At 39.6% G+C, this 10734-nt stretch overlaps 1 protein-coding gene across 1 annotated transcript in view; it reads left to right on the top strand.

The window, feature by feature from the left end:
- The first annotated feature begins 4824 nt into the window (after window positions 1-4824).
- Window positions 4825-10734, top strand: part of GPALPP1 (GPALPP motifs containing 1) — a 14179-nt gene continuing 8269 nt past the window's right edge. The window contains exons 1-3 of the mRNA XM_085316358.1: window positions 4825-4874; window positions 5589-5756; window positions 6783-6884. Of these exons, the coding sequence (XP_085172484.1) occupies window positions 4825-4874; window positions 5589-5756; window positions 6783-6884 (320 nt within the window). The remainder of the gene's footprint in view (window positions 4875-5588; window positions 5757-6782; window positions 6885-10734) is intronic.

Genomic DNA, 10734 nt, shown 5'->3' with positions numbered 1-10734 from the left:
GGCCCCGCCCCCGCCAACGGCTGTTCGCGGCCGTGCGGCCGCCGCCGCCTAACGGGCAGCGGGGCCATCCCTCAGGGGGGGCGAGGGGAGAGGGGGACGCAATCCCCGGCGGCGCCGCCGCTGTGGCGAGAGAGCGGGTGGTGCGGCGGAAAGCTTCGCCGCGGGCTCGGGAGCGGTTTGTGGCCGCCGGAGAGGACGGTGTGACAGCTGCGGCACGGCCGCAGTGAGCTGTTCGAAGCTGCTTACGGCACCGCTGTGACTCCTAGAGGAAGCTAACCTGCGCGGCTGGTTCTTACAGTGACTCCTTTAGGAAAGAATTCGTGTGACTGGATAGTGCAGGCGTGAAACCGATTCAAGTCTGTTTTAAAAAGTAGTTGAGCCAATTCGTTTTTCATTTTTACTTTTCAATTCCCAGATGTGCTTTTTGCTGATGTGTTCTACAGTAGCTTCAGGTTGTAAAGTTAGTGGGGAGCAAAAAGGGTACTGGCCATTAGATTTTGCAGCATCTTTTCCTCTATCGAGCTAAAATATTTCYTGAAAATTCAGTCAGCCTTTTTCAGGACATAGGACTGTTCACTTGTGATCAGAAGCAGTGAGTTTGTAGTGCCTGATGCGCTGAGGTTTCTAATGTTAAGAGCAGTTACATAGGAAGTAATTTTCTATCCCACCTGAGACCAGCCGCGCTRTTCTGCTGTGGAGCTGTTTCTCTCACTGACACTCCTTATTTTCTGTATCTACACAATATCTATAGCRGTAGTAGTTTGAGCCTGAAGAGTGTCTATCCTCGATTGGAGCTCTGACCACTGTTGTGTATGCTCGGTTTCTGGCTATGTTTCAGGGGTCATTTCGTTATTCAGAACACAGCAGCGTTGATAGGTAAAGCTTCACTGTTTTCATCTGCTCTTCTCAGTTTCCAATCCAGTAGAGGGAGCAACGGGAGGAGAGAGCCAAGCTGCTTGCCCTAACTGATACCATAGCGGCACYGGGCTCCAGGTGCTCACTGCTTGTCTGTAGCTTGGATGTGTGCTGAACACGACTGTCGGACGACACGATTATTAGAGCTGATGCAGTCTTTCCCACTCGTGACATATTTGTGCTGATACCTATTTCCCATCTCTTAACGAACATACTGATATGTGTTACAAATTGTATTTGAGTCTGTTTAACAAAATAATTCAAAATTGTCATTTGGACATGGCTTTGTGGTGTTTTGGCAATATCTGATCTAAGACATTAAGCCTATTTAGTCCATGTTTTGTCCTGTGAAYGTTAGTGTCATAGTTGTGCTGGCACAGCTGCTTGAGTGTTTCTTTGTGAAGTGAGCAAAGGAACTGATTTGCCTTAAAAAAAATTAAACAACTAAAAACAGAAAAARTTGTGTAACTATTAAGTTTGACCAGTTCCTGGATCCCACTTGCAGTATGTCTCCATAAATAGCTGTATCTGTTCAACACAGGAGGCAGATTGCTGCAGTGCAGAGAGGGAAGAAGAGGTGTGGGTGCTTGGATGTGACACACTTTGTTATGTAGAAGCACAGCTTCTGATGAAGTCCTGCAAATGGAGGTTTTGAGCAGCCAAATCACATGGCAAGGCTGCCATGTAACTAAGCATCTTCTGTACAGTGTGATGCTTAGTGGGTCTTGAGACAGAGCTGGCCTAAAGCATGTTCAATAAATATTGCCTCTTGTGTTCTAAGAGATACTTGATCTTTTGACTCTTTTAACCAGAGCTAAGAAGTATTTTCCTGAGTTTTTTTTTTCTTACAGTCTCACTGATATTCGAGCTGCTCTTTGTTTGTGTCTAAAACCATGTCTGTTTTAGGCTTCTATCTTAGTATTCATCTCCCAACAACAAAGTGGAACTTTGGGCATGTTCTGAGTACTKCATCAAAAAGTTTTCTTTCATTACTATAAATGTGAGACTAAAGATAGCCATTTGTTAATGTCATCTATCTTTGACATGACATCACCATATTAGATGTATGAAATGAAAGAAAATGTGTATGTTGATCTGCTCTTAAACTAACACTTTTGTCGTCTTTATATGGGTAAGATACGGTTCCATTAATGGTTGTAATTTTTAGCATGTAATTTCTTGCATTTTTCTTATTTTAAAAAAATGAAGATATAGTAGTTTCAGCTTGTGGCATCGCGTTGTTGTTTGCATGTGGTGGTTCGAGCTGTGAATCTTGAGCRGAGTTAGAATCTGGGTTGGTTCATCTTGTGCATCTCAGCAACTAAGGATAGTGGAATAACTAAGGGAAAGGGCCAGTTGCTGTCCTGCCCGTAGATCAGCACTAGAGGGAGCTCAAACAGACCCTGTCAGGGACTATCAACATCCATTGCTAGCATGAGAAAACTGATGGTACTCAACCCCTGGCATCTTTTTCAGGACCTGGAGGGGAGCGAATGTTAATGGGACAGTCTCGAAAGCCTCTTCAGTTTGTCGTTGTCCTGTCTGAGGGATGCAGTCATCACCTCATTCTTCATCTCACAATGATTCTTTGAAGCTGACCTAAATCAATGCTGCCAACAAGAGTCATACTCGCTTTGACCTATTCATTCCTGCCTCCATACTGTCCTCTTTCTTGTACAAGCACAAGAGAAATGCCAGGAAATAGCTACAAATAATGAGAGGAGGTCAGGAAGGCAGAAGGCAGTTTTGTCTCTCAGTGGGGAGAGCAAGTTTGTTAAAGCAGAAATGCATGTGTGTGATATGTCTGAGCTGATCTGAGCTGCTGCTGAAGGTAAAAGCCTTGTTTCTAATTTTGTGCTCTGTCCTTGAGAGATTTCCAGTGCCTGTCTGGTGGCATGACAAGTTGCTTGAACTCAGTAAATACAACAGAAATTAACCTAGCAAAAAAAAAAAAAAAAAAAANAAAAAAAAAAAAAAAAAAAAAAATCTCCACTGGCTTGTGAATTTTAAGTTGGATAGGTACCAGAGCCAGCTTAATGAAGAAGCAAGTTGGAGCAATTGTAATAGCAGCCCCTTCTAGCAGCTGTTGAAACATTCACTTTAGTCTGACCTGTAATGTGTGTTGGCTCTGTTTCCTTTATATCTCCATCCCCAGRGTTTTCCCCTCGCATTTTCTTATCCCATTCTCCTGCCCAGAGTTTGCTCTAAGTTCTAGTTATTTTTTCATTTTCCTCTTAACTCTGACATTGTTGCTTCTGTGCCTCTTCCTCAGCTCCTTGGTTTTATTTTCCTGGCACTTTGAGCCCTTCTCAYTTCCCCCTTTGATCTGTATCTTTACACTCTCCTGTGGCTTCCARGGAATTTCATTCACAGACTTTTCATTAAATCTCAGTCTCTCTCCTTACTGTTCGCTTTCTTTGTTCCCTCCATCTGTGCTCAGCAGTTCCCATCCCTTCCCCTCCCATTCCTTTCTTGCAAATCTGTATCTCCATCCTTGCTCTTGCTGATTATTAGACTCAGTCAGTCTCCATTTCCACGTTTGTTTTCAATCCCCGTTCTCTTTGAGTGGCTAGCTCTCAGTCTCTGCTCCATTTCTTTCATGGTGTCCAAATGACCATTCCCCAATCCTCAGGCTCTAAATGCCAGTTTCCTTGCTGAACCAGTCCCTGTCTGTCTTTTGTTTCTGGCTGTCCTGCTTAGGCTGTAATTCCATGAACAAACAGTTCTTTCAGGGGAGTGCTGGTTTTTTGCAGTGTTATTTTTATGCCTGCTAAGTTCACTGATCTAATTTATTGCACAGTCAACACAAACAATTGTACCAGCATAATGGAGGGAGTAGTATAGAAGAATCATGAGATAGAAAACATGTACACTGGCTTTGATGCTAGAGAAAGTGTCTGTGGGACCAGCTTCCTTTCTTAAATACTTTTTCTTTTTAGCTTACATAGCCACTCCCAATTTCTCTATTCCTTTGCAGTATCAGATCCATCAGACTGCATTTCAGGTTGCTTCTTTCACCCCAAATCCTTTTCTCTTATCCTCTCTYCATTCAGGGCAAATGAAGTTCCTCTTTTACGTATCCGAGTACCAGTGAGTGAGAGAAAGCGGTTGATTTAAAAATGAATAAATAACTTTATTGTAATAGTGATTTTTCAGACCAAAATGAGAGGCTTCTTAATAGTAGCCTGCACTTCTATTTATCATTCATCTGTTGATTCCCTCTCATCTTGAACTTACTGTTACAGATTTTTTTTTTCCTTTTTTCCTTCCTTGGTATGGAATTGGATTTGCATGTCCTGGTTAAAGTCATTGCAATTAAAACAGAACCAAAATAAGTGGCAGATCTGCCTGTGATGCTGCACAATTTACCTAGTTCTGTGTCTTGCATTAAAGACAGATCAAAGCTTCATAAAGCTCATTTGAAGGTCTCAATTTCTGACTAGCCTTTGTCAGCTAAAAATGGAACCTTAATCTAAATTTAGTTTATTTTGCACTGTCAAAAAGGTTGCAATTCTTTAACTGGAGATGTAATTTTCATTGATGCGATTTTATTGCACCTCATCTTTTCATCTAACCCTTGACTATCCATAAGTTAGCAATGCTGTTTCCCCGCCAAACATCTTTCTGCCCTGTCACTCTTGGAATCAGTGTTTGAAGTCTTARAAGGAGGTGTGGCATCTGTCTTGCAGAAAGTTAAATTACTAGTACAATCAAATTAATCTATGGGTAAGTTATTCATGCTTTGTATAACCTCTACCTGCTCTAACCTGGATCTGGGAAGGCTTCTTAGCTTGAGATCATTGCAAGACTTTCCTTACTCCAGCTGGCTCTGTGCTGCRCTGATGAGGGTATCTGTATCAAGTTTCTTGTTTGGGGGGCAGTCATTATTAGTTTCAGTGCCAGRTGAATATGGCTAAACTACTTCTGGACTCAATATACGTGGTCCTATATCCTACAGTGTGAGTTGTACCATAACTGTGCATGCTAATGAAGGCAATGCCAGTGCCAGCTCACACGCATTAGCAGTGTTAGTCTCTGAATTTCTCATTTGCTAGGATATCCCATTATTCCAGAGAGGGAAAGGTTGATTGCATATGAGGAGAGCTCCATCCACCACCTAGGTCTTCTGACAGCAGTGATTCTTTGAAGTCTGAATGCCTAAATCATCCCTTATTCAGCAGAGTACTTAAGTCTATGCCTGCTATTCATGCTTAGCTGAACTGGGAATAACCCTAATTGGTAAATCATTCCTAGAGCARGATGGCAATTAGGTTACAGTAATCTGTGGCCTCCTATTCTGTGTATGTATAAGTGATGTGATTCTTCTGTAATAAGCTCCAAATGCTTGATTAATGTAATTGTTTCTTTTTAATATACCAATTTAGACCACATACATTTTAAGTCCGTTGTTAGACAAGTAGACCTTTCTATTTCTGCACCAAAAGATAACTAATATACAAAAGGTAACTAATGTGATAATTTATTAGTAATGTACTACAGTATTGTACAGAGGTTGTTCATTGCAGTATAGTGCTGAATAAAATCATTTAATAACTGGGAGTTTGTTGAGATATTTTCTCTAARTGCTATACATATTAATGATTGAATTAGCAGTAGGTTTATGTTTTAGGAAAAACAAGATGGATAATATTCATTTGAAACGTTTAATAAAGTGTCTCAAATAATTCTTGGTGTTCAGTTGCAGGACCAGCGCTGCCTCCAGGCTATARAAGCAGCTGTAGCTCAGAAGCATCTGAGAGTGATGATGACTCAGAGTCTCTTCCTCTACCCAGAGAGGCAGATAAAGATTCTGAGGAGTCAGAAGGAGTTCCAACACCCAAGTTAGTATGTTTTTAGGTCTTTCATGTATTTACATCAGTTCCAATTTCTTCCTAATTTTATGAAGTGTATTCCTATAAAATATGAGAAAGAAACAATATCATACAAATAAAAAGGCAAACCTCGTACCTGAGTAAGACATGATGAYGTGTTCCCCATGCTCTTCTAGGCCAAGAATGCTACGTTGACYTGTGTGACTCCTTAGGGTGGAATTAGTTTATGTAGGACGATCCAATTTGTGTATGTTTATCTTTCAGTTTAGTGCTCCAATTAGAGTAAAAAGAATCCTTAATATTTTGATTGTGTATACTGAGGACAGACACCATTTATAATACATATAATTATTTGTTACTTGAATTTGGCCCTATGTATGGCATAYTACTTTACACTGAGGTCATAAGAACTGTTCATGGGCATGAGTTTATATGTTTGGTTAAGTAAATTGTGGTGAAAGAATTGAGCTGTCTAGCAAGTAACAGGAGTCTTTACATATCCTAATTTAGTGGAATTGATAACTCACAATTGCTGTGCTAAGAACTTCTGCGTGTTTGTATCAGGTCTTACATAAGGATCTTGAAGGACACTATGCTGTCTCAATGAATGCTGGAGTACATATTAATGACTTTTCTCCTGTTCTCTTATCCACCAATTTTTCAGTCTTAGTAAAACTGATTAGGAAAACTAGTCAAAATGCAGGCAGTGTACAAAAGTGTAGAAAGTGTGCTGAATATGAAATTACTTTGTGAATAGAAAATGGTTCTCAATATTATACTATTCTTTCTACAGCAAAAGCACTCTTAATATTTTTTTAAATGTCAAAGTGTTTTTGGAGTGAGGTTTATGCTACCAAATTTTTAATTGCTCCAAATTATTTTGGATCCYTTTTCACTGTTTCCTTGGAAACAGCAAGATATTTAGTACCTAAGACTGTCTGAAATSKTTTWWKKTTTTTTTTCTTTCCYTTTTAAAATGTAGATAATTGCCTTGTGTGTCAAAATAATTATTAACCGAAATCTTTGTATGTGCAGAAAGCCAAAAAGAATTCAGGAAGATGATAATGATGATGATGATGGATTTTTTGGACCTGCTCTTCCTCCTGGTTTCAAAAAACAGGATGATTCTCCAGAGAGGTAATTAAAATGGAGGAATACTCAGGATTCTTTCCTTAAAACACAGTTATTTTAGATAAAATATTTTGTGGCACTATTACAGAACAGTTCAATTGTGCACTTGAGATTTAGGTGATTAGAATTCCTTCCTGCACRTTTTGAGAACAAGAGCAGCACTCCCTTGAAACAGAACACAAATACCTCCTTATACTGTTTAGAAGGTTGGAGAATAAAAGAAAAAATAATGTGAATTGTCTGCTTTATATTTTGAATGTCAAACTTTTTCAGTTTCTTAAGATATCTCAAAAAAAGTGCAAGAAAAACRAACTATGTACAAGGACCCATATCTGTGTAGTTCATTCTGGCTAGGGARGGAGTAGGGCATTTAGCTTTTGTGTGACATAGTACAATGAATGGAGAGTGTTGGAGTTGTTGCTTCACTAATGCACTGAGGATTATTGTTTAYGTGTCTACAGGTAAAAAACTAATCTTTGTCCTGTAGATTTTTAGAAARCAAGTTGTCATGTCTAAACAAGTAAGTGTTATTTATAGACCCTATCAGAAACCTTTCCATTTGATTGCACACAATTATAAAATACATATAGAAGAAAACTAATTATRAATTCAATTCGTAATTTAAACCATGTCTGTCAGCCTCCTAGTCTTTGCATCAATCTTTACATGTGCTTGTGTAAGATGAAATGGTAATCCATACTGAAATCACTACTTCCAAGRGAAGGCTCATTAATGAAAGGTAATTGAGTCTCTTGATCTCTGTTCCCTTCCTCAGTACAATAGGAAGCTGATAGATAAAATAAATCAGTACCAACCTGTCAGTTATGAGTTGTCAGTTCTAGGAAGGTGAGTCTGTTGTTAAGCTGTGCTCAGTATTTTCYCTAAATATGGGAAWTCACTTYATAATCTCTAATAAAGCAACATAARTAAGTGTTCGCTGCTTTTGGTATTAGATGAGGGAGCCTTCTTACCTTCTTGATTTTGACATGAATACTGCTGTGATAAATTGTGAATTCAAAGTGTGCAAAGGGAAAGAAGAAGAGAAAAGGTAACTTGTAGTCCTAAGGTTAGAGAGATGAGCAATAATACATACCAGTGCTCTTGCATCGTRAAATCTTAGTCTTTTGAACGTTCATCCAACTCCTACTTCTATGTAGCAGTTTATTTCCAAAATGTTGGATAACTTGCACTTAAATTCAGAGGGCAATAGGCTGTCTGGTGTTGTGTGCGGGTATGAGGGATTCAGGCAATAAAAAGTTCTTGATAGTTCCTTTGTCTTAGCTCATCATACAACTGTGCCTGGCACGCACTGAAAAAGCGGATTGCACAGAGCTGTTTTGCACACAGCCCATATCCCTGAATAGGTGGAAAAGGTGCAATGTGTGGGAAGAGCCTTGTCTATCTTCCACCCCCATACACCTGGCAGTCTAGTTACACTGACACACTGAGGAGCATAAGCTGTGCAGGGCGTAGACACAATGTCTCCCCCACTGCATAGCCCGTAGCATTGAGCTTGCCAGCTGACAATCTAGCCATAAATAATTGAAACAAATGTAAGGCTGTTTGWTTCAGTGTATGGACATAATGTTTGTGAGCTCTGTGTGACATACTTGTTCTCTTAGAAAAGCTTTTGTTTTCAGTTACATCCTTTCCAGGCTTGTCAAAGCAAATATTCATAATTAAGAGCAGCTCACGTGGCAATTTGCAGCTTTTTAAAAATTGTTTAAATCATTCCAGCATAAAATGTCTAGGTGAACAGATTTCGTTCAACTTCAGAAAGAATATTGCTTTTTAGCAAAGTTAGGCAGAAGTGGAGTATTCATAAGTTTTCCATCAAGGTAAAGAACAAACATTACCTTAAAATCCTGAAGTTAAACATCAGAAGAACGCTGAAATGCACATCCTGCATTAGTGAAGACTTACAGTCCAACAACAAGAAAGCTTTCTTTGCCCTATTTGAAATCCAGTATGCATTAAATGAAAGCTTAATTGCTGAAAGTTTTTTTTCTTTTTTTCTTTCCCTAAGTGTATATAGACTCATAGAATCAGTAAGGTTGGAAGGGACCTCTGGAGATCATCTAGTCCAACCGCCCTGATCAGCAGGGTCACCTACAGCATGTTAGACAGGGTTTTATCCAGGTGGGCCTTGAAGATCTCCRGAGAAGGAGACTCCACMACCTCTCTGGGCAACCTGCCCCAGTGCTCCGTCACTCTCACAGGGAAGAAATTCCCCCTCACRSTCAGGCAGAACTTCCTGTGCTTCAATTTCKGCCCATTGCCTCTTGTCCTGTCACRCGGGGCAACTATATATGCGGATACTGARGCTTGCCAACAGCAGCAAAATGCATTTTAACAGCATTTCAGTTAGATTCACTTTATCTAGTCACAGAGCCTTCGGACATCCAAGAAACTGTCAAGAACCATGTTAGCTGTGCACTGCTGAGGAAAGACCTGAGCAACAGGGTTATTCATGTGGAAGAAAAGCACAGAAACAAAGAATGTGGGAAGGATGAGTATAGGAGCCATTTTCCTGTTGCTTCGAAGAGCCTTTGAGCTGTGACAGAAGTAAGGCAGGGTATTTAATACCCGCTCTTTTTCACAAGTTGAACAGATATAGCCCACAGTGTAGATGTTCTGATAGGTTTCAGCAGAAAGCTCTATTTATAGTTTACTTTAAATCTCTCTGCCCACAAAATAAAGGTGCATATGTAGTAAAATAAAGGATTCTTTTTACTGTATCTGTATGGGTTTACATTCAAACTCTTTGTATTGGGAATCTAAAATGTGGTTTTAACAAGAAAGTAGTTGGAAAGGAAAGGACAATAAAGGCTGTTTCTCTCTGCCAGCAGCTAGGTGGAGGTGAAGTTTCAGATATATCCCAGACTTCTTGCCTGGGTTTGAAACCTCCCCAGTACCCATCTTCTGCCCTTAGCTCACATGTATTGCTTGTGCCTGTCTGTGGTTAGCTGAATTCTCTCTACCAGAGTCTTTCTGGCAAGACTTCCTTCTTTTTTGTTTCCCCTCTTTAAATCCTGACAAACACATCACTACTGCAGGGCTGTGCTGATTAGATTATACTGGATTTAATAGAAGAACATAATTAGAATAATTCAATTAATGTTGTGTTACATTTGATTGCCCAAAAGCTCAGAGACTAGCGATCATAATAAATAAAGTCTCTGCTACACTCTAAGGATGCTGTCACTTGGATATTCTTCAGGTGATGACTTTTTCAGGTACGTATTAGCTTTTATTAGCCTTTAATGAATATGATGGACTGTTAAAAGAGGCTCTTATATACGAGAGTTTTTTCAATACTGTAAATACAATTCAATGTACATTTAAACTGTCTTTACCACTGAAAAGAAATCCTTGCCTTTTTCTGTCCCTGGAACCAAATGATTTGTGATATTCCTTGCAGAGTTGCTGTGTAAACCAAATCAGTAAAGTTACCTGGGATATCAAAACCTGCCTCTTTCCTCTCCTATCTTCCCTGTACCAAGGAAAAACAAACATTTTAAATCAGAGCAGTTCACTGATTTTGTTTACTGAAGGGCATTGAAACTGTGRTGCGGGACAAGAATAGCAAAATCAGCTTTATTGTTAAACAGAGCAAGGTGTATTTGACCTTACACCTTTCCTTGCTTTTGAATCTGATAAATAAAGCTCAAGAAGAAATAAGTTGGTTTTTTTGATCACATGCTCCAGTTTTACCAGTTTCTTGCTTCCCAGCTATCGACAGAGATTCTCCTTGAAAATGGGATAGATTATTCTTATGAATTCAGTGATTTCTATGATGTGCACATAGGGGGTACACTTGGCACAGGGAGAGAAGGAAATCACACTTCTCATAAAA

The sequence above is a fragment of the Rhea americana genome, unplaced genomic scaffold (genome assembly GCF_003343005.1).
Source record: "Rhea americana isolate MKP2758 unplaced genomic scaffold, rheAme1 scaffold_467, whole genome shotgun sequence".
Classification (NCBI taxonomy): Eukaryota; Metazoa; Chordata; class Aves; order Rheiformes; family Rheidae; genus Rhea; species Rhea americana.
Note: the sequence above shows the minus strand (reverse complement) of the source record. Positions and strands in the feature narration are given on the sequence as shown.